General features: G+C 39.2%; 1 protein-coding gene across 5 annotated transcripts in view; it reads left to right on the forward strand.

Annotated features, from left to right (window-relative positions):
• The window catches only part of LOC145997448 (protein FAM13A), a 167,036-nt gene that overhangs the window by 96,165 nt on the left and 46,324 nt on the right, over window positions 1-24,547 (forward strand). For 4 of the 5 annotated variants that reach the window (XM_083134507.1, XM_083134511.1, XM_083134509.1 and 1 more), the window contains exons 3-6: window positions 5,240-5,350; window positions 10,451-10,622; window positions 17,223-17,432; window positions 22,712-23,012. In XM_083134507.1, coding sequence (XP_082990633.1) covers window positions 5,294-5,350; window positions 10,451-10,622; window positions 17,223-17,432; window positions 22,712-23,012 — 740 coding nt within the window. In that variant the 5' untranslated portion in view covers window positions 5,240-5,293. The remainder of the gene's footprint in view (window positions 1-5,239; window positions 5,351-10,450; window positions 10,623-17,222; window positions 17,433-22,711; window positions 23,013-24,547) is intronic. The other variant, XM_083134512.1, reaches the window with a different exon arrangement.

The following is a 24,547-nucleotide window of genomic DNA, read 5'->3' on the forward strand; positions in this document are numbered from 1 at the left end:
TCCTAGATTACAAGTCAACAGCGTTAGCCATTAAGCTATCGGGGAGGCGCTACCTAAATGAGGAGTTTTCTTAAGAAGTGACGAAATTTGGCCATAATTACACATACATAATTGCGAACCGTTTACTTTTTTCTAGTAAACCATTTTATCAAGAATTTTAATTTCTGTACAGTATTAAAAGTATAATAGTATATTTGAGCATATATCTCTTCAATAATTTCGGAATCTTTGGCCTGTTTCGCAATTTTTTCTTCATAACTTTTTTTTTTTTTTAATAATGTCTATTTGTAGAGTTACTTCCCAGGTTACTTGAGGCTTGTGGCAATTCCCATGCTTCACTATAGTTACACTTACTTTTCAGTACTTCGTAGTTTCTTCTCAGATAGATCTAAATTGAGTTCCAAGAACCTCAACGTTTCCTGTAACGTATTTGTTGTTAACAATCTTCTCTGGCACGCTGTAATACTCGACTTGTCTTCACAGATCTTTCCAGGCACTTCTCAATTTACTAAATCAGTTCTCTTTCATGTTTTCCAACAGCTTGTCTTCAAAGTTTTCCCCCGGTAATTCCCAAGACTGCTTGTCCTATGGTCTTTTTCTTGGTATTTGCCGATACATTTTATGTCTTCAAATATCTATTTTGTCTCTTCCCAATATTTGTAACTTCAGAACTCTGCCTTGGTACTACCCAATACACTTACCTTGAAGTTGTTCCCTGTGACTTTTCCCAATACCTACCTACTTCTTCTTAAATCTTTTTCCTGGTAATTTGGAATCGCTTGTTCTGAAACCTTTTTTTCGATCTCAACTCTCATACTTCTTGTTGTTTGTCTCGACTTCAAATCTATCCGTGGCAGTTTTTCAGATTTCTCTCTGATTTTATAGGTATTTTGTTGGTATTAAAAGTACTGCGTATACTTTTTCTGATATTCCTTACAAGCCACTTTCTGGTTGAGATTCAGAGATGAAGAGCAGGGGAAATAAAAAATAATAATTTAGTAATCCATCTGTGCTTCTGTACTGCCATCTAACGTGTTGGTTCATCTCTTTGCTTTCATTATCAGCTTGGCTTGTTATCTATTTATAGGAGAGGTACATCAGGCTTGGTTTGTCAAAGGATGTAGATAACTAATAATTTGTACTCTGATAATGTACTTTTTTCCCTTGGGAACAATATTATGATACCTTGTCCTGTAAACTTTGTGATAACCTTATCTTTGTACCTATTCCTAGGTTTAACCCGAGTTTTGTGTAGGATACACTGTCAACTGATATTGGACTTAGCTCTTCTGCGAAAGCAAGTCTGATCATTGTCCTTTATTAAGACATGTTCCAAAAGTTGATTTATTTTTAGCGTTGGTACATTGTTGACATTGATGTCTCAACTGTTGGAACACAGGTGTTACAGTTATTCTTTTCTTCTATTTGATTGGCGACAGTATTTTAACAAAAAAACCTTCTCGGTAGTGTAGTGGTAATCAAAAGCCGTTAAAAGATTCCTAGATGACATTTCCATATTATTTTCCTGGCCATAGCTTTTGCTAAATGTGACAAATTAACATTAGTGACGTAGGAGTATATAATTTTGATATGCAGAAGCAATTATGTTGTTGAGGCAAGAATATATTGACGGGTATTCCTACAGTTTATTCCCAATGTGAAAATGAAAAATAATCTTGTATTGTTCCATGGCTTGTCAGTCAAAAATGAATGTTAAATTGTAGAAAGTTAAAGGTGTTTTAATGAATCCATATCTAGACTGTTCTCATATTAATTTTATATACATATTAATTATTGAATTAAATATTCATTATTCTCTTGTCAAATAGGCACTTACTTCACTGTAACCTTTAAGCTTTCTGATCCTGAGCTTACGCTTCATGTCTGTGTATAGCTCTTAATTTAATATGATCTATCTGTACCATTTCCCCCCATTAACCATTGTGTTCTGCGCATCTTCTTGCAGACAGTTCTCTCCTAGTCACTGTCCCAGATGCTTTCGCTTTCTCTTCGAGATCAAATCCAGTATTCTTATTCTTCACCATGTTTTTCTAGGAGTTTCATTTTTCACCTTGTCACGCTCTATGTCCAAATTTCTGAAGCTTCCATACGTTGTTCCAGGAGACTGTGGAGCAAGGTAGTCCATGGAAGTATAGAAGGGGAGAAAGCGAGGGACAGCTAAGCAGTGCGCGCTGCTGAAAACGACTGGTAGCTGCAGTCGCGTTGCTCCTTTTGTGAAATCCCGTTCCCTCTCACTCGTTTATTGGCCAAGCCCTCAGGAATCGACCTGCGCAGAGGACTTGTTTTCGTTCTCTTGCTACACAGATTCCTGAAACAGAGTATAGTGGATTTTCCTCACTTCTTCGTAGCGTTCAGGTGTTACTTAGTTCTTTGTTCACAGGTTTCACCAAGCACACTCTTAAAGGCTTACTTTCCCGTCTGTGCTTGCTCTTCGTGTCACTGGGTATGATACATCTCAGGTGTCTGAAGTTGAAAACTTTTTGATTCTTTCCCCTCGAATTCTGGTGTTAATTTCTCTAATTTTTCGTTAGCCCGCGTTCGAATCCCGGCTTGAGCATGGGTGTTGTTTATGAGTCATCATCCAATCAATATCGTAGTACCAATAGGAAACAGCGACATCGAAACGATTATTCAGTTAAATTGTTTTTCCTGGTGCAAACGTGCTGCGTAAAACACCGAATTGCATAAGTACTGTTGACTGGCTTGGTTTGATTGATTTTGTTTATAAGTCCACTTTAGGCACAGAAAGGCTAATCGGGACTGGACCTACAGTTTAAAGTAGGATCCCAACCATTATGTGCTTCCACTGCGTATCGAACGCGGGACCTCTTGATTACAAGCTCTCGACGCTACCACAACGCCATCGGGGACGTTTTTGACTGGCCTGGGTGCTTCTTGTGTTCCTTCATCGGTTTAATATAATCATCAACCATTCTCATCGTCGTAAGCAACGCAAAATAAGAAACATACAATTTCAATCTTTCTCTAATTTTTTTCCAAAAATAAATTCAAGGTTGCAATGTCTCAAATTTTCATCTTAAATTATCTTACAAATTAGCCGTCGTGGCGGTTATGTCACCTAAACAGCAGTTGATGCTAAATGGTAGTTTTGCTCGCAAAAATCCGCAGCGATTCGGAACAGGTGTTTCTTCAGCCAGATAATGCTCAACCACAGTCCGCAACTTATTGAGCATACCTCGTGCATACACTTACCTCTGAACTGCCCTTGTGAGGAACGACATTCTTGTGCCTGTTCAACTTACTTATGTAATGCAGCTAGGATTAAGAAGTAATTGAATATGTAGACTTTAGAAGTCCTGGCACGAAGAAAATGAAGTAGCTTTTCGCACACAAGTGATAATTCCTTGTATGCTTCACCTTGAAACCGGATGCATGTTTTAAAAATTTCTTGTTAAGTATACAAGCAGTGCGGATCCATTGTTCTTTTCTGATAACCCGTACAGGTTCTAGCTGGTTTTATATTAGATTACTCAAGACTTACAAGTTTGAAACAGCTGGGTTTAGTTTTTAAGTCTAGTTCACACTATCTGTGCGAAAAGCAGTGTTGCCAGTGCTGGATACAACAAATTACCAATTCTAGAGGATGTATTGATGCAAGAATGTTTTAATTCATATAATTTCGCTGTTGTTTGAGAGTCCTGATAGCTAAATTGTTATTCGTTTTACAATCATAAACAGCTAAAGGTAGGGGCCTGCCTCCCCGATGGCGTAGTGGTAACGTAGTCGCATTGTAATCAAGGGGTCCCGGGTTCGATACCCGGTGGAGTCGCATTACACAGTGGTTCAGATCCCACTTTAAACTAAGTCCATTCCCGATTAGCCTATCTGTGCCTAAAGTGGACTTAAAACCCAACTCCGTGAGTTTTATGTGGTGATCTCCGTGATATAGTGATTATCATACATGCTGCCAATAGAAGAGTTTTGTGTTCGAATCCCGGATAAGGAACTGCTGGTAATATCATGACAATCAAAGGGTTGAATGCCGTTATGCTATGTGATATTTAGTTTTTGCTGAGTTTATATCATTAGGCTCCGAACAAGGATGTGTTTAGAGGGGGGGCAGGGTGTCCGGACCCCATCGATGGACTTAGCAAGTTTACAGTTAAATTTGCAAAGTACTTGTTTAATGTTAATTCAATGTAAACCAAGAAGACCAGCAACTTTTACACGATAAACATTTTTGTGTTAATTTACGAGAACAGTGAAAGGTATTAGTTCGTTATATCGGAGACACTTTAAAATCGGATATTTTGTGTTTCGTACGGTTCGTACTTACCAATTGTGTATTGCAGAACATATTTGAAGGTGCCATTAAGCTTTTCACACGATTAGAAACATTTTTTACACTAAAATAAGCCATTTCTCGAAGTGTTAACGGAACGCACGTCATGGTGCGAGCCCCACCAACCATTCACGCATAGCCCCCAAAAACCATTTGGGATCGTATAACCATCCACGAATAGCCCCAAAAGCCATTACCGGATAGCCCCACGGAACATTCACAGAAGAGTTAGGTTAGGCAAACATAGTTAAAAAATGGCGTGGTTCCGTTTTCGCTTGAATTGAAGCAACTGGAATTGATTTCCGGCTGAAATAGAATGAAAGATGAATGAAAATACCTCGAAGAACTCCGACAATGCTACAGAAACTGATTTCCGTAAGTAGTTTCTCCTGTAAATTTGAAGAAAAGTGTCTCCGATATAACGAACTGTTACCCAGTGAAAATGTGTACGTATAATTGCTAGTGAATATGTCACAAGAACTGTTCGCAGTTGTAATACAATAACGAGTATGCTTATGCGAAGTAAACCTTTTTTGTTCGATGAAATTGAATATACGTTTTTGGCTTTTCAACCATTAGACACTGTGTACATTTGTTATTCCCCTGGTTCGAAGAAACATTACAGACATTATGGGAGTATGTTACCTTAGGATTTGACACAAACAGGATATGTACTGTGTCGAAACTTGAGGAAAAAATTCAGGCTCGACCAGGACTCGAACCCGGGTCTCTGGCACGGTATGCCAGAAAGGCGAGTTCGATTCCTCGTCGAACATGTGGATTTCACATAACATTATGGATACATTTCGCAAAATACTATTTTCATTGTTGAAGCACGATTTTCCTATACATTTTTGTTCGTCCACCTTAGACCATTGTTTGTGTAGAAATGTAGTATTGTTGTCCCCATTGCAGTGTGGGTCCAAGGGCCCTTGCTCCCGGACAGAGGAAGAGCAGGAGCCACGAAAGATGAGAAGGCCCATACTATGTGGGACATTCACTGTGGAGCAGGATCGAGACCGCAAGGTGTGTGTCTTTTTCACTGTCTTCTGTGTTCTTTTGTTGCTTGGAGTCTTTTTCGTGTTGTGAGTTTGTTACACTTGCTCACTGTTTGTTGTATCTTTCCCGTTTTTTTTTTTGTTTGTTTTTTTTGCACTTGAATTTATTGGCCATCTCCCCTACACTCTTCTTGTTTATGTTACTTCGATGCCAATGTCCTGTTCGTTCTTTTCCAATTGTCCTGGCCGATCTCCGTGGTGGAGTGGTTAGCACAACGTGCTACGATGCCAGGGGCCCCGGGTTTGCGTCGAGGACTGGGCATGGGTGTTATTTGCAAGTGTCACCTTATGGGAGAATTCACACCGAAGCGACAGGCGACACGTGTCGCTTGAGGATTTCACCAGTCGAACGCAGGCTTGTGCGGCCTGTCACGCCGCCACTACGGTGTGGAACGTTGCTGCCTATTGGCGCGTTCCCAATCGACGCTTGTCGCTTCTGTGTGAAATCTTCCTATCAATTTCATCATATCATAACTTATTCCCATCGTCGCTAGTAGTCAAAAGTGGCAGAAAAGCGAAGTAAAATAAATCAATAAGAAATCGATCAATTGATTTGATTTCCCCCCAGCTTGGTGGATAATAGGTGAAAAAATAACCAGTTAAGCCAGTATTTTTATTTCTTACTCGCTGATTACCCGACGTTGCCCGGGTATTTATTTATCCCAATCTTGTATTAGACAGGAAAATAATGAATTCTAACTATAGTGTACAATGTAACAAATGTTAAATGTGATCGTGAATGTCACCAAATTAGCTTAGCAACTTCAAAACTATGGATTCGACACTAATCTAGGTCATTTGTGGCATTTTATTTTTCACCCCTTCTCACCCCCCATGCCGATGGGTGAGAACTTGAAGTTAAACCGCATTGGGAGTGTCAGGAGAACTATGGATTCCATTCGCAACACAGCCTGAATGTTAGACAACCCGATAAACTCTATGGTTGTGCGGATTGCATAGAGTCACTGATGTCTGTTTGTGCGGAATTTAATATTGGTGGTTCTAGACTATTTTTACGTCACTCCTTCCCACCCCACCCCTAGAGGTGCCAGAGGTGTCTTACCCCCACAGTATTTCTTTCCAGATTTCAAGTGATACGTGTACCAAGTTTGGTTGAAATTGCTCCAGGCGTTCGAGAGTTATGCCGGAACAAACATACACACACACACACATACATACATTTTTATATATACAATATAGATTTAGCGTCGCTTCTCTGCCACTTTTGGCTACTCCTGACGATGAGGATGAGTGATGATATGATGAAATTGGTGAACGGACACTCACAAAGAACACCCATGCCCTGGCCGGAACTCGAATCCAGGAACTTGGGTGGCGAGATTGAAAATTGACCACCGAGCCGGCGAAGTGCTCAGGCTCTAGAGCCTGATTGACACACTTGTTGTATACCAGTCTTAAGTTTTTCGTAATTTTCTTGAATTCTTCTATTCGTCTCTGTTTTTCAATTTTCTTCTGGATTGTTGTAAAATTTTTAGTTTACAAGTATTGTGAAAATTTTAAATTGCTGGTTCTATAATATAACGGCTTGATCTACAAAATAAATTCATGAACTTTTTGCTGGAAATGCAATTATTTGATGCTTGTACGTGATGTGTAAGAACATTTGAAGTCTTCAAATCTATGCAATATTGATGTTCTTATGTTTGTTTGGCTTGCTTAAAGTCTTTCTCTTATAAGGCTCCTGTTAATGTTGTTTGTTTATATTGATTTATTTAATTTGTTTCTTGTGATTCCCAGTTTGCTCTGTTTTTCATTTGTTTGCTGGTTAGTGTACGTTTTAAGTGTAGTAGTTTCCTTTTTTACGGAGTTTAGGTATTGTATTTCTTCTTCTCTTCTCATTTCACTCATATTTCTCTCCCTATTTTTTGTTTTGCTGGTTACATTTTATTATTCTATAGCCTACAATTGTTTTTAATTTGCTGGTTAACATTCAATATTTGTATTCCTTCTTTTCATTTGTTTTGCTGGCTTTATTCTTCAATTTGATCTCCAAGTTTCAAATTTCATTTTGGCGTTTATTTTTCTGGTTTGTTCAGGATTATGTTGAATTTAGTCTTCCTTCTCTTGTTTAGAGACCATTGTTGATTGTAGTTTTTACATTTTCCGAAACATTTTTTTCTTCTGCTCATAAATATTGTATGGATTGTACTGTTACTCTTGCTAAATGCCTTTATTCGTGGATTGAACTATGTACTTACATACACATACTTTTTCTTTCGTTTGTGCATCTTTCCTGTGTCCTGTTCTGCCTATGTAAAATCACACCTGTTCTGCCTCCTCATATTTACATAACCTAAAACAGCAAATTTCGTTAGTGTGAACTTGATCCTAAATGTAAAACAGTCGATTGGTCAAGAACCTAATCAGTTCAAACGTAAAAGAAAATCTAAACATACATATGAGTTTTACTAGGCGCTTTAGTGAGAGATATAAAAGGTGCACAGTTTTAACCCGTAACCCAGGGTTTATCTTCGAATTTCAGTAGTAGGACACCTTGAGTAACATTCTATTTAAGAATTCCTTTTTGTTATTAACCACGCATGCCCAGGCACTTAGCAGTCCCTTTGAAAGAGACTTCAGATATATAATTATTGTTACCTTCTTCCACTGTTTATTGAATTGCTATTATCCCACTAATTGCCTCACTGGATTTCTTAGCCTTGAAGCTGTGGTTATGAATCGTTGGAGTTGAAAAAGTTGGAATTAAACTTCAAATTATTAGTATCAAATGGACCAACTTTTGTATATTTGTTAAGATTCTTTAGGACTAAATTACCGTGTATAAAATTGTATTACAAATATAAACAGTTTGTATCTTTACATGGTTTTTGTAAACAATAAAAATTGTTGGCCTCCTACTGCCATCTATGAACGAGAAATACAAGCTTGTTATTTTGAGAGCCGTAATTTGAAATTTCTAAAATTAACATGTTTTTAGTGTTTTCGGCGCCAGAGGACAGAGGAGGCCCCGCGATTCTGCCCTGTGTCCCAGTCCAGGCCTGCTTTAATCATATAAATACATTAAGTGGTAGTCACACCATATTTTAGGCATTATGAAGTTAGTTTTATGGCGTGTGAGATACGGTATGCACCGGTGTAAATTGAAACGGAAGAAATGTTTCACCTCGTGCACAATTGCTTCACATCAATATTTTTTTTAATGGATCTCTACTTTGATCTAGGTGTTTTATTTTATAGATTTGAAATTTATAGCTTGAAAGTGCATTCTCAAAATATAAATATAAATTTATGCTTAGTGTACTATGGAACCGATTTTCTGAACTTGTTTGAGAACAACAGAACAAATGTTTGTTTTAGTTGCTTTTCCCAGTTGTGTTTTTCCCTTATCTGTATGCATATCATCTATATCTGTAGCTGCCTGTCTGTTTCTGTCGCTACTTTCTGTGTCTGTCTGGTTGACTGCACTTTTTAATGTTTTGAACTCTGTCTCACTGTTCTTTCTTACGCACCTGTCCATCTATCTTGCTCGCACTTGTTCTCTGTGTGTGTTTCTTCTGGCCCTTCCCTTTCTCATCTTATATCTCTGTGCCTGCTACTAATGTTATATTTACCTCCTCTACCACTTTTTTTTTACTGGAATATGTCCCTCCCCACCTCTCCTACCCCACGTACCTATATCTATTTCACTGTTCTCTCCCTAAGACACACAACATACTCTCTTGTGTGTGTGTGTGTGTGCATTTGTCTCACTACCATTTTATCTACCACTAGCTGTTTTTTTTTCTGTTTTCCAATCCTCTTCGCATAGATTTCTACTATTTTTCGCTCTCCCTTCCAATGCTTACTTACCTCACATCTCTACCAATTCCAGTCTGCTTATCTTCGTATGGTCTCTCTATCCCCAAACTACCAATCTCACTTTCCTGTCTTCTCTTCCCTTCTCTCTGTCTTTCGAACCATTTCTCTTTTGATTCGCCCCCTTCCCTTCCTGTACCTTTCTTTCTGTACTTTTTGGGTTCATATTTTCTTACTCCATCTCCCCTGTCTTTCTCTCTCGCCATCTCCTCCCCTTCCTCGTTCTTTCTCTTTCAATCTTTCTCTCTCTGCCCTTTCCAAACTACCTATCTCACTTGCCTGTCTCTCTTGTTTTGTCCGACACTTCCTGTACATATTTATTCACTTGACCTTTCTTCCAATTGTTTTCAATATATCTTTTACTCCATCTCGTCTTTCTGTTTCCATCTCCCCCCTTCATTGTTCTTTTCCCATTAACCGCTCCTTTCTCTCTGCCCTCTCCAAACACTATCTCACTTGCCTGTCTTTTCTCTCCATTTCTCTGCTTCTTACTTCGTTCCCTCCCTTCCTGTGCTTTTCTTTTACTAGATTTTTAATGTTTCTTCGTCTTCATCTTTTCTTGCTCCATTTAATCTTTCTCATTCTCACTCTATCCTTCCCTCTTTCTCGTTCTCACAGTGTCTGTCCACCCTCTCCAAACTGCCTATCTCACTTCCCTCTCATTTTTCTCCATCATTTCTCTCGTGTCTTGTTTCGTCCCTCACCCTTCCTGTACATTTCTTTCACTCGATATTTCTGTTCACCTATTTGAGTGTCTTAATACGTCCTTACTCCATCTCATCCCTTTCTTTCAATCTCCCCCCCTCTCTCTCTCTCTCTCTCTCTCTCTCTCTCTCTCTCTCTCTCTCTCTGTGTTTGTGTGTGTATTCTTCCCTACTTGTCTTTCTATGTAACTCGTTCTCTCTAGGTGTCTTACCTCTGTTTTTATCTCTTAATTCACTTCAACCCCTCTGCCAAATTTGCATTCTTGTTACGTACACGTCCCAGTTATAGTCGAGAAGAATCCCAACACCCAGCAACGCGTCTTAATCTCCACCAATAAGGTAGCCGCGTGACATTATTATCCCCTGATCTCACGTGCGTGTGTGTGTGTGTGTGTTTACGCCAGGCCTTGGCTCCTAAAAATGACCAAACGGTCTGTTTACCGGGACCTGCCCGTGTTGTGAATGGTGTGCGTCGTACTCTGCTGCTATCTGCGCTGACGAACCTTCTCCCCTGTTGTTCTTTGCAGCCCGCCGGGACAGAGGAGAGCGCCCTCATGAAGGTGAAGCGGATGCTGGCCGGAACCTTAAGCCGCAGGGGGAAGACTTTTGGTGCCCGTTTGGAGGAGCTCGGGGTTCGAAGCCAGGACGATGTGGTTCCAAGCGTTGTGCGGCGGCTCTGTGTTTTCATCGAGGCCCATGGTGAGTACTGTTCTTGATTTTCTATGTATTTTCTCTTACAGATTATTGTGATTTCACACCTTTAAAAGTGACAGCTTTGTTTTTCTCTGCATCTGTCTTTCTGAACCACCACCTCTCTTTTTCTCACTTCTCATTCTCTACCTTTCTCTTTATTTCCCCATATCTTTCTTTCACTTTGTTTCTCATATTCTTTCTCCTTGCCCATTTGTTTTTTTCCATTTCTTTATTTCACTTCGCCTCTTTCTCTACCTTTTCCCTGTCACTTTGTTTCTTCCCATCTTTTTCACTTTGTTTTGCCTTCTTTTTTCCCTGTCCCTTTGTATTTCTTGAACCATATTCTTTTCACTTTGTTTCTTTCTCTTTTCTCCTTGTTCCGTTGATTTCCCACCATCTCTTTATTTCACTTTCTCTTTCTTCATCTTTCTCGTCCTTTTAATTTGTTTTCCCATCTTACTTTCATTTTTGTCTCGCTCCCTTTCTCCCTGCCCCTTTGTTTCTTCCCCTATCTCCTTTTAACTTTCTCTTTCTCCATGACCATGATCCTTTTTTTTTCATCTTGTTCTTTCATTTTATCTCTGTCTCTCTCTCTTTTGTTTTTTTAAAAAATATTTTTATCTCTGATATGTGATTATCTTGATTCCGCTCTGTTAGAGATGACATGTTCCTTTCTCTGTCTTGTCTTAGGTGGTAATCTTATCTTTAATTTCCTTTTCCACTTATTTTTTTCACTTTTTCCCCTCATTTCGCACTCTCTATTTCTTTCTCTCTCGCTCTATCTCTTCCACCACTGCTTCCTTTATTTTACTTTGTCTTTCACTTCGCCTATTTACCTTTGTTTCTCTCGATCTTTATTTTCCATCTTTTCTTATTTAATCTACCTCTCTCTTGCACTTTTTCTTTTTTCGTTACATCTCTTATCTTCCCTTCATCAGTTCTTTCTCTCTATACCTTTTTTCTCTCCACTCCATTAATTTAGTCTCTGTCTTTCAGTTCATCTATTTTTCGTTTTTTTTCAACATTTCACCTTATCCGTTTATTTCACACGTTCTCTTTCTTTATCTTCTTTCTGAATTCATCTCCTGTTCCTATCTCTATCTACCCATCTTTTCTTTCTATCACTCCCTGGCGGAGTGGTTAGCACAGCTCTCCAGGCCGAGTGTGGGTGTTCTTTGTGATTGTCCCTTCATCATATACGATCACTCATCATAATTTTCGCTATTAGTCAAAAGTGGCAGAAACGCGAAGTAGAACAAACCAAACCAGATCAGCTTCCTATTTCTTTTTTGACCTTTCCCAAACTCTGGTTTTGGTAAATGGTTCACGTTCTATTATTCGTTTAGCATTTTGTTATTCGTTCATCTTTCAGTGTGACCAATCCACGGTGTCCTCTGCGATTTTATTTCTCTCATTATGTTTTGTTTTTATCAATGTATTATTTGTTTTCTGTATATATGTGCTTTAACTCGACTTATTTGGTGCAAACATTTTTCTGCTTCTCGATTTTTAAAAGTATCTGTGTTTCGCCAGCACATGATTATTATTAAAGTATTATACAATTTTGACGTAGATTATCTTGTTATTGATCTGCTGTGAACATATTCTTATTTGGAGGAAAGAGGCTACTCGGTATTCGAGAGAGGAATTTGCTTCTTGTCCGTGACCACCGGACCAAACATCATGTTTAAACTGCTCTTCACTTTATTCTTTTCAAATCTCATCTCGACATGTCGGCCTTGTCAATAGATAACACCAAGGCTGAGGCTTGCTTGCGAATTTCCATATCTCTTGTACTCTCCCATCCTCACTGTGTTAATTTTTATACATGTTACCGCCGGTTAGCTCTGCATGTGGTGATCAGCTAGCGACCTTGGTCATTTCCTGCCTTGTGCTGCCCTCTATGAAGCCTTACATAGTTTCTCTGTATCATCTGAAGAATTCTGATCGACCTTGCGACCTCTGTGGTTTAGCAGCGTAGGTCATGTGTCAAATCACGCGTGGATCTTTTACCAACGCTTGATATTGTCAACCCCGGGGCGTTGTATAGGGAATGCAATCCCTAATAGATTGAATAATTTCGGGATTAGGGACCGGGGATCCCGATCGTTTATGCTTGATTGATTTTTATAGTATGGACAAATCAGCACACAGGCTATTTTTACCCGTCAAACATTACTGTGATAAACCCTTTAACTAAAATGAAATTGAGATCAGTGTCCTAAGAGAAAATAAAATAATTATGTCTGTTTACTTACTTAACAGGAACTAACACTAAACGTTTTTCGAGGACAAAATCTCCCTACCTATTAAAATCAACAGGACAACACGACCCCACAGAGGATTATGCACCAGATGCAGGATGCAGGCACCAGAGCCTCTTTAGCCTGCAAAAATCAGCTACCGGGTCGATTAACTTCTGGCGAGTTCTTTTTACACCCCCATGTAATCACAATTTAAACATTATTACAAGTAATAAATAATTGAGAATATGTTGATAGTTAAAACCCAAGAATTATGGGAGGCTCATGAAAATTTCTAAATTAGTGTTTTCATTTATTATATGCAATTACAGAGTTAACAACTGTTAAGTTCACTTTATGCACAGTAAGGCTAATCCGGACTGGACCTACAGTTTAAAGTGGGATCTGAACCACCATGTGCCTCCACCGGATATCGAACCCGGGACACCTTGATTACAAGGCGACGACGCTACCACTCCGCCATCGAGGAGGCTATTACCCCACCTATCAGAGCTGTTATCCAATTTTGTATGATAATTCCCTTTTGTTTACTTTTTATTGAATTTTGACACTGTAGTGAATTTCCATTGTTTCACAAGAAATAATGTTTTCACTTCATGAACGTTGAAAATTCAAGCACATTACATTATAAATAAACAAAAAAAAAAGCAACAACATATATTTCCAACTTTCCAATTTTCGCTATCTGCATTAATGACAGAGTTGTCGTGTATTTTTCAGTGTCAGTTCCTATAACATGATGCGGCATTGGTTGATGATGCGACAGCGTTCATCATGCAGCGTTGTCTATTTCAAACATTGACCCTTCCTCCAAAGGGAAATATAACGTTCTCAGTACCGATCTTTCCAACAAATATGGAATCCATTTTCATGTATTCCAAAGACATAACTACAAAACTAGATTATACCTTACCGTAAATCTTCAAACATATCAACTTTTGACCATCAGTCTTGCGAACCAACAGTCTTGTGACCAACAGCGCAAACTCGAACAGCCGCTGCATTCCGCGTACCCGAGCATACGACTGTTGGACGAACTGGATCCATCTTCATTGAATTCAAACACACACAAAGAGATTTGCATTGTAGTAATGGCTGCAAGGTTAAGAAACGAAGTTATAGAGTTGCTTTTTCGTGTGTACCTCTGCTACATTTTGGAGGAAGCTAACAACATTGGGAGGATGCTAATTTCTACAATGGGCTTCTAAATGATTTAGCAACTCCATGCTGTATTAGCTTACACCTACTCGAGACCGCAGTGAATGGTGGGATATTAACACCTCCACGTGTTTGCACGCAGTTGTAGACTAGACTAACTAACCGACAGCACGTATTCGTGATTATAATGTAACTTAGTAACAGGCTAATATTTCAGAAATGGATAATATTAAAATTCAGAAATTAAAAACTAAGGAGGGAATGTGTGTTATCCGACACGAGACTGGTAGACCTGGACTGCACTGTTGCAGGCTGACAAGGCTCTGGCGTGTAGACTGTCAGAATAATCTTTTGTGCTTGCGATGTATCCTGTCCATGTGTGTTCGTGACAGAGAAGCGACTTAAAGTAACAAAATAAATAGTTCCGAGTTTAGAAGTATATATTATAACCAGCATCGCGTCACCGTATAAACTTTCATGAGTACAGACATCATTAGCGCACACAACTTTTTCTTAATAAAGTTTTTATGTTCGACGCCTCGTGTCAACGCTACGAACCCTCGAAAGCACAGTTTTATCCTGAATGCACAGAACAATTTCACCATTGACACGAATGGATTGGCTTTGAATTTCTATAAGCAAGATATTTGTCTTACCTATAAACAATCAGAGATATATCCGAATGACATATCCGAAGTCGTAACATTAGTTATTTTTATAGCCATTCGAGACGCAGAGTCTCGGTCAGTAAATTACAAGTCTATCTCTGTCTTGTCTTGTGCCTTCCCTATTTTAAACTACAGTAGGGTATGCCATGTGTGGATGGAGTAGGGTATGGCTTGTGTGGAGGAAACTATGGTAGGGTGATGCTGATGTGCATGGAACTATAGTAGTGTGATGCTGGTGTGAAGGGAGCTATAGTAGGGTGAAGCTGGTGTGGAGTGATCTATAGTAGGGTATAACTGGGGTGAAAGCAACGATAGCGTCCATTCAAAAACACAAAATAAAAAAGCGTTTCCTAGAAAAGTTATTTATCATAAGTAGATCTCCAAGAGCTGTCACACGAACCCCTTCTCCGATTTCATATGTTTGACCTACCACCAACTTAAGGCTCGCAATAGTTATTATAATATCACCTTTCGATTCATTACTTGCGTCTTTATGCAGGAACGGTGCTAGACTTTGCATTTCGCTATCCATTTCGAAAATATTAGTCTCTAAAAATATTACTGGCTTACTCTTGACATTCAGTCTTCGTATAGTTGACCTGTTTAAGAAAATGCTACACTGCTCTGGACTCCTTATATAGCCTATTGGTTAGCGCTTTTGTTTTTCTTCCCAGGTGCAATGCCCAGAAGGGAGTTAGATTAGTTTTGATACACACTTTGTATTTTTTATACATCAAAAGCTAAAAATTGGACGTAAACTCCATTTCCTCCATTAGTGTCAATAATTTTCTCGTATCTTCCTTCCACTTTCGGTTAAAATCGAGTGATTTCGAACCAGCACTCTTTCATGAAATTAGCTATTCTGTTTGTATACTATATGTGCTCCGCCATGTTTGTTCAATTATCAGAGAATAAAGCTGGAATCAAAGAACGTATGTCATGGCTGATTGAACATTTCATGGGGAATTCATTACCAATGCAATCTCTTGATAATATGAGCTGGTTGAATGGGCCAAAATCAGGATGTTGAAAACTACTGACGCAAACGAACGTATTTCATTGAAGCATTGAATGGATCGTTATCTGTCAATTGACTGATTCAACTCTCACTCTGTGTGCGCGCTCCGATCATCACATCACCAGAACGCAAACATCGTGATTTCCCATTTATTGCGCACTCCATAATATCCAGTTTACACAATCGGAAAAGAACTAAAGTGTCCACTTCAAGGACGTGCTTGATCGTCGTCCCTGGTTGGCCAATCCAGTCGAAGCTGAAATCTTGATCAACACTCCACTCGTTACTTTTTTCCTCTCTTGAAACATCACGTAGTCTTTGTGTACTGTTTGTGTTTATCTCCACTTGATCCCAATTCACTTCTGAACTGTTGGATAAATTGAGGTTATAAGGATTGTAAGTTGACAATGTTTGTTTTTGCATTTCCTTGTTTTTGTTGACAACTGACGATCGCCAGTTTTCACGGAACTCTGGCGGATATCTGAGGAACTAAAGTTCACCCATCTACACTTTGATCTGTTTGGATCGTCACATCAGTTTTACTTAAAACATATTTTCAGTAAACACTATAGTCTGTCCCATTAGTTCATATAGGCCCTTGATAATGAGCAAGAAAGATTGAGACTTGTAATAAATGATTTATTACAGCAACACTGAAAATATTGAGAAATGTTGCTCGCGGCGATTCAACTCAAATCTAAACATCAGTGTGACAGCCGTTCAACTGACAACACTGCTGAAACTCTTAACACTCTCATGCTATTTTGCAAGTGTTTGCGAAGATTTTAGTACTAAGATTATTAAAATACGAATAAATACCATCATGTGAAAAAGCCTTGCTCTGACATCTCCTAGAGGCACTTTAAAACTTTCTTGAACAGACAAATGACGTCACACTCCCTGGCGGAAATAGCTCAGACTTAACATGCTATGTAGATCCACCCGCACATACGTTCTTTCATGCTGAATGAACCACAGCATTGTTCTGCCAAAATTATAACTAGATGATTAGCAGACATCACGTGCATCGGCATACATAAAAAGCCAGTCCTTAAACACATGAAAGATGAAAGAGAAAAATTAATAACAATTGTCATGGACAATTTGTCGAGCAATACTTGTGCAACCCACTTTACCCAACGCAAGGTTTAATAATTGATACGAAACGCCAACGAACCAGTTGACACTCCCTGCACCAGCAACGGTACAACTCCATTTCTTAAAAAAACGTGTGGAAGAAACGAGTAATTGGAATTATAAATGGCAATTTACCTAGTAATATCTATACTTCCCACTGTATCGTACCCAAAAACCGCAGGAATGCTTGCTACAAATTCGCTGGTTTTTTCAGGGTTTGTATCAGTTGAACAGGTAGGCTATTTTGGGTTGTTCCGTTTCAGCGGGATAGGTTGTTATAAGTTCGCTGCTTTATTTCAGGGTTTATATCAGTTGAACCCGTAGGCCGTTTCTTTCAACATGTGAACGTTGTTCTTTGCAGGTCTGCAGAGCGAAGGGTTGTTCCGACTCAGCGGGAACCAGAAGGTGGTTGAGCGCCTACGAGCTTCTTTCGACAGGGTAGGTGACGCAGACCTGGAGGGAAGTGGTGACGTCGCAGCGGCTGCTGCACTGCTCAAGCTCTTCCTACGGGAACTGCCGGAACCTGCTATTCCAGATCACCTAGCAATGGAACTGCTAGCGGCACACGAGAGTAAGTACTTGCCATATCTATTTTTGGTTTAAGCTAGTTATGTATGTATGTCAGTCAAGGAAGGATGTCTTCGAATCATCGCAGTAGGCCAAGCTTGGGCAACGCGCCTTATTTGTGAAAGCGCGCTCTTGTTTGCACGTGTGAACGAGCAAGGGTACTGTAGCGTTGTAAGAATGTTCTTGGGAGAAGATTTCGCTCGAGCGCCAAATTGTTCGCACGTACGACGCTAGATAGCGCACCGAATTGTGAGCTTTTCGCTCGAGCAAATAACGCTCGAACAGGCAAAACTAGCGGTATACGCTCGAAGCCCAGTAGTACACGTATAACCGTAATTTGCCTCTGGTAGTGGACCCACAAATATGGATCGTGAAATTGAAAATGTACTTTATTCCATCTTACCAATACACAGTGATATGAAAATTAAATAGATGATTGTGGGCTGAAATTATCACATTAACATGATAGGGCCTCCCCGATGGCGCAGTGGTAACGTCGTCGCCTTGTAATCAAGGGGTCCCGGGTTCGCGATACCCGGTGGAGGCACATAGTGGTTCGGATCGCACTTTAAACTGTAGGTCCAGTTCTGATTAGCCTTTCTGTGCATAAAGTGGACTTAACAACAACAACATTGTATACGCTCGTGCGTAGCGCTAATCCCTACACAGCCAGTTCTTCCGCAAATGTAAACGAGTCCCTCAAACGTGCCACAGATATTTCAAGTCAGATAAATACTTTTTGATATCTTCAACGATTGTAGTCCTAAGGAATGCGTAGAAACACCACGTGTTATCATAAACACGTGTCTATCTCACTTTATCGCCGCAGTTTTATCACAAGCACTCACTTTCATGATAGTGTTCTGTTCTACGCACTCTTGATATAGTTTGAAAACGTTTCCATCAGATGTCTCACAATAGTGTGTGAAAAGTAACTTTTTTTCGAAACGTTAGGCGATATGAAATAGTTGTCTAGTTTCCATTCAGGAACAAGAAAGCGTTATTTCTGCTGGAAAATGTTCCACATAACGAACCCTTTTCCTGCATTACGAACCACATGTGAATATCGTCACACATGATTAACCCCTCAACAGGCATGCTTCATTAACTTAAACGAGCAAACACACAGTGTACTGTACTTTATACACAAGCAGCGACCTGACTACCGTTCATGAAACAAAACGATTGTTATAAATGCACTGGAAGGAAGACTGACGAAATTGTCGAAAGCCGAAATAACAATGGACACGAGAATTATGTGTACATATGCTGTTGTGTATGTATTTTTATCAGGAGGACATTCCAAGAAAAGTGACCCTACTCCATATAAATAACAAAATCAATTAATCTGAAAATTATTATTTTTAATTGCATTAAGGTTTAAAAGTTTGTGAATGCACATAATTTTGAAATATCACCAACAAAAATTATTAGCATCTGTATCCATGGACGTTCGCAGGATTTTTCCAGGGAGGGACAAGCAAGGTAATTTTTTCCAAGGGGGCGCAAACGAGGCATATTTTGCCCCCATAGTGTTGCTCTCTCAATAAACACTCCTCGAGTTCGAAGTTATCATGTTCCTTCCAATACCCTTCCAATAATTAATATAAATTACTGTGACTGAAATGAAATATATGTGCCTAATATGTAATTTTGTGGTCCCCTTCCGTCCATGTCTCCTCCGTATCCTGCATGCTTCAAAGAAACAAAGCCAAACTTTGTTACATTTTTAAAGCGTCACACACATAACACATTTACGTTAATGCTTTTCGTACATTCAGGATATGTCATCAAACTCGTTTTTTTTTCATTTGTTACTAAACACTACAAACTTCATAATTGTATGAAATTAGTTCATTATGAATGTTTTAATCCAGTCTCAATGCTAGACCCTTACATTTTATGTGTGAAATGTCACACACTTAACGGTAGACTGCCCTATTGTACGTACTGTATTTTCTGTAACTTATAAATTAGTAAATTCCTAGTATTTCTAACATTTATATTCCCTTCCTTTTTAACGATGTTTCGCGATTTTGGACCGGTTTCAGGAACGGATTAAAATTATTCCTATAGGGGAAACCGTCCCGCATAAGGAACTATTCGCATAACGAACTGTTCGCATAACGAACTCCGTTCTTGATCGGGTTGCATTCGTTATGCGAACCACCACTGTACTTTTAGAATGCATTTTAAGCGCATTTTGCTTCTTCATGCGCTATTCCTGTATTTTAGCCGTATTTCCATAATTCTTCAACGGAAGAATTCAAGAGTTTAGTCTCTATTTCAATGAATTTGGAAAGTATTCAGTTCAGAGACTTGAATGTATTGTATTATAGTCTTAGTTTAGGGACACTAGAGTGATAATGAGTAATGTTGTGATCCCAGCTCATGCTGATGTAGTTTTTCAAAAGAAGGCTCTTGTTGTTCACGAGCAAGCTGATTGGTCAATACAACCAAAGCACGCCTGGCTCATCACACCACGAGCCGAAGCTTTGATGCTGTAAACAACATCTTGGCAGCGGCTGAAGACATGTTTTCTTTCTTTGGAGATTGAGTTGGAGGAGTTCCAACTTGAAGAGACGTCCGTAGACATGTTTCATTCTTAAACATTTTATATAATGTTATTTAATATTTGTAATCTGGATAACTGAAGGAGGCGGCACTGAAAATGTGGCTTGTTCTTGGTGATAGGCTGAGTTGATTTATTACTTCTTTTCCGTAACAATCTTATTCGTAATCAATTGGCTCGTGGATGAAATGAAGGAATACGTCCATCCACATTAGTAGATTGGTTTTGGCACAGTAATTTGCAATGGGCTTTGCGCATTTTGCAATATGTTGCGGAATTTCAAGAATTGTAATTTGACCTGTCTTTCGATATGTGAAACTATTTGATATTATGTGCACCAACATGAACACACATGTACCCACACGAAGTGATGTATGTATCCACTCACAACCAACATTTCTCGAGAATTTACCTTTACACGGTATCAGATTGAAAATTGTGAATAAACTTCTGATTTCACCATTCACCAACTTCTGTTGCAACCCTTTTCTGTTGAACAAATGTTTTCTTTTGTTTCAACCATAGGCAAACGTAATCTTTTGTTTGAACAGAATTTTAGTTCTATTGATGCCACCAGAATACACTTTTTACTTGGTTCATATGAATTTATAAAAACAAGGTTTTTTGAAACTTCTAGAACTAAACTTTCCGTTTTGCTTGAAGTCTTGGAACTTTTTATTTATTTATTTAAACCCATGAACCGAAATTGTTTTATTTCATTTAACCTCGTAGCAAACTCTCTATTATTGAGATAGCTATACAGAATAAACTTTTTATTTTATTTAAACCCATAAAACAGAGTTTTAATTAGAGAAACCCATGGAACAGCCATTTCTTTTATCAAAACCATGAAGCCGTGAATTTCAACACGTTTCTACCCTTCTGTATGGTCTTCTGTTGATCCAGAATTTGTCTGCGACATCTTTTTATTCTTTATTACTCGAACTTGTTATTTACTTCAGCTCCGTCTGAAACTAAACAGTCCTTTCTTGCACTAAAACAGCCATCAATTTATAGTGCAAATTACGGACGATTCTTTGTATCCATAACTTTTAATCTCGAACCAGAACAATTTGAGAGCAAGAGAACAAACAGAAAGGTCTTTGACACGTTGCCCCGCCAGCCGGTGAAGATAAGCATTCTTTTTATTGTCCAATTGTGTACATTCGTAAGAAAACACTTGTGTCATACAAATGTATCTTTTGTTCGGTAACAACAATGTCAGCGCTTCGTGACGATAAGAAATCTCTACATTCTCATGTCTCATATGTTTCCCATGCAACAGACTCTGGACCTGTGACATCTTGAAAGCTAATACCTTATCATTGTGCAGTTGAAACTAGATTAATGTGAATTTTGATGGTTGCATTGTATTTTGTGCTGTTTTATTATGTGACCAGATGTAATCTAGGTAATCGAATCTGTCTTTTTAGTTGTTTTTAAAGTTTTATGTTGAATAAAGTGATTTTCATGGTATTAATTCGTTTAATTCGCTTTTCTGCCACTTTAGTTAGTCGCCGAGATGAGGATGAGTAAAGATGAAATTTATGAAAGGACACTCACAAAGAACACTCGTGCCGAGGCCAGGATTCGATCGCAGGACCCTCGGGGTCGTGGCGCGCTATGCTAGACACTCAGCCACGCTATATATATAGGTCTAGATGAGAGAGAGAGTAGTAGGCCTCCCCCATGGCGCAGTGGTAGCGTCATTGCCTTGTAATCAAGGGGTCCCGGGTTCGATACCTGGTGGAGGCACAAGTGGTTCGGATCCCACTTTAAACTGTAGGTCCAGTCCCGATTAGCCTTACTGTGCATAAAGTGGACTTAAAACATCAACTCAAACCAATGAGAGAGAGAGTATATATTCTAGGCTAGCTAGGCTGAGAAGCCTGAAATTTGGGGACTAAAATATAGAAGAAAAATCATTTAGAAATTGTGAAAAAATTCGTGAATTTCATTAAGATGATTATGATTCTGGAGATTGCGTCCTGTCTGCTGTTTTAATGGCAACGTGGCTTTCTTGACACCAAGAACGAGCAATGTGGGTCTGTAACCACTTACATACGACGTGTACGAAACATATAGACTTCGCACTTTCTCTGTAGTTTAGGACCACCTGGCATAGCGAGATGGTCCAGACCTCGGGCTAATCGTACGGCACTGGAATATGAAATCTTCAGTAGAGACAAAACCGAAAGGATACTGTTGTTCAAAAATGGGGGCTAGAATGAGACTAGACTAGATTTTCGAGACGTTATCGAGATCAGAATTAGGATATGAAACCTCACTAGACGAAGCGTCTCATCTGGTTCCGCTCGAGACTCCAGTAAAGTGCAGTTTAAAAGAATCGTACCTTTACAATTAACTATATTAAAGGTTTATACGTAGATCTGTCATAGTTTTCGTGACACGCAGGTTGGAGCCTCTCTTGCACAAAATCTCTCTTCTATAGTTCCTGTTTTTCCAGTTATTTTCTTCCAATGATAATTCAGTTTTAGTTAACTCAAATCTTGTGAAATTAATTGCATAAAACTGTTAATATTCTCCAGAAACCAGGATCTTCTCTGAATGATCATATGATCGTCTTAGGTAAATATCCCGGACGAGCCCCCACTAGTATAAAGTCTTGTACTGCGTTTCAATTTGGCAAGTAAACGCTTGAAATGTATGTAGGGCAATTCTAATGAGCGTTTCGCCTTCCTTCTTTTCAGAGTTCGCAGATGAGCCAAGGGAGTACGTGGCGACGATGCGCCGTCTGACGTCACAAATGCCTGAACCAAATCGCCAACTGGTCCGTTATCTAGCCGGTTTTCTACATCGCGTCGCAAAGCACGAGCCCCACAATCGCATGGGCCCCAACTCTCTAGGCATCATTTTCGGCCCTAATCTGTGTCGAGTCAACTCCGGCTACAGAGGTCTCCACCAGCAGACTCTGACCAATCAACTTGTGGCGAGACTTATAGCCGACTACAACGCCATCTTTGAAAACATCGATGCAGATATCCAGCCACGGTAAGTTCCACTGTTTTTATTTTGTTTCATATTCCAGAACTTCTCAATTGAGTACGAGTCAAGTGACGTCAAGGTCTGTGATCTTTACGCAGGTCCACGTGCAGAATGGCTCGTTTGGAAATATTGATGGATATCACTGTACATGGTAGAGATGCATAAGTATTGTCAAACAAATTGTCCATCAGTGTGTTTATTGTGGTTTACACAAGCTGCTGACAAACATCCATTCCTTAAAAACACGTAGGATGCAAGAAATAACTTAATGCATATAGTAATGGACAATTTGTGAGCAATACTTGTATGCATCCCACTGTGTAATTTTCCTGTCACAGATATCTAGTAATAGAGCAGAAAAACACATCATTTCACAATTGTTCAATCAGAAGCTACAAAATGGCCTCCGAGCCTACTGTTCGCCATTTCAACTATTTTGTATGCTATCTGGTGAGAGTTTTTGGAACTACTGATTGTGAGATAGTTTACTTTAGAAAATTGGGCGAACACAGGAAAAACACTAAGTTTTATTCGAATGGTTATATCTGTAGAGGCTTAAAAGTAAGGAAAAATCAAACTTTCTCCGTTATATGTTGTTATCATTGGGATATTGTACTCGCAGGATATTTGAGAGAAATGCGAGGCAACATGTTGATAAAAGTACATTCGAAAATGCTCCATGCGGCTTCCCGAAAGCTTAGGTTGCACTACAACTGAAGAAAACCCAAGGCAATAGAACACCCAGCTATTCATTTTAGTCTAGTCTAGATGCCTCATGCTAGTCATACATTACATAAACAAGAAGTTGAAGATAAGCAGTATTAAGGATTTGGAACATGTTAAAAGATTAAGCTCGCGCGGCTACCAGTATGGCTTCCCGACGCTGGATGGCGAAGCCAAACAACTGGTTGATTAGGCATTCGATTGGGGAAGCTTGCATTCCCGTTCTTTTCCCCCTCAGAGTAAATACAACATTTTGGCTCGCTACCAGGATCTAGTCTTCTGCCATTCTTTTGTTTACAGATTTGCCCTTGTCCAATGCCACGAGGTCTGTGACGTTCTAAGGAAGTTAATAAACGATTGTTGGCATGGGCTTCAAATTATGGCGAAGCCAAACAAAGAATTAACCAAGAATATCACTTAACTGGACTTGTTTACGAAGGAACCACCAGACGACTAAACACAGTGAAGCGTTAATTATAGGTTTGCAAAAGATACTCAGTTAATAGTTACACGAAGATGGAGGGTAAAATTGTTTGATTCTTTTCCGATTCAGTAATAGGATTCCTTGAACGAGAAAGCGGAACAGCATCTGAATATGCTGGGAAATAAATCGTGTTGACCCATGTCAGTCGTAAAATATAGAACAATTTGATTGATTTGGTTTCTTTTACTTCGCTTTTCTGTCACTTTTCGCTAGATTTGATTTCTTTTACTTCGCTTTTCTGTCACTTTTCGCTAATCGCAAAGATGAGTGATGAATTAAGTGAAGGGTCACTCACAAGGGACACCCATGCCCAGGGCGGATTCTGACGCGATGC

Source organism: Lepisma saccharinum, chromosome 13 (genome assembly GCF_977018435.1).
Source record: "Lepisma saccharinum chromosome 13, izLepSacc3.1, whole genome shotgun sequence".
Lineage (NCBI taxonomy): Eukaryota > Metazoa > Arthropoda > Insecta > Zygentoma > Lepismatidae > Lepisma > Lepisma saccharinum.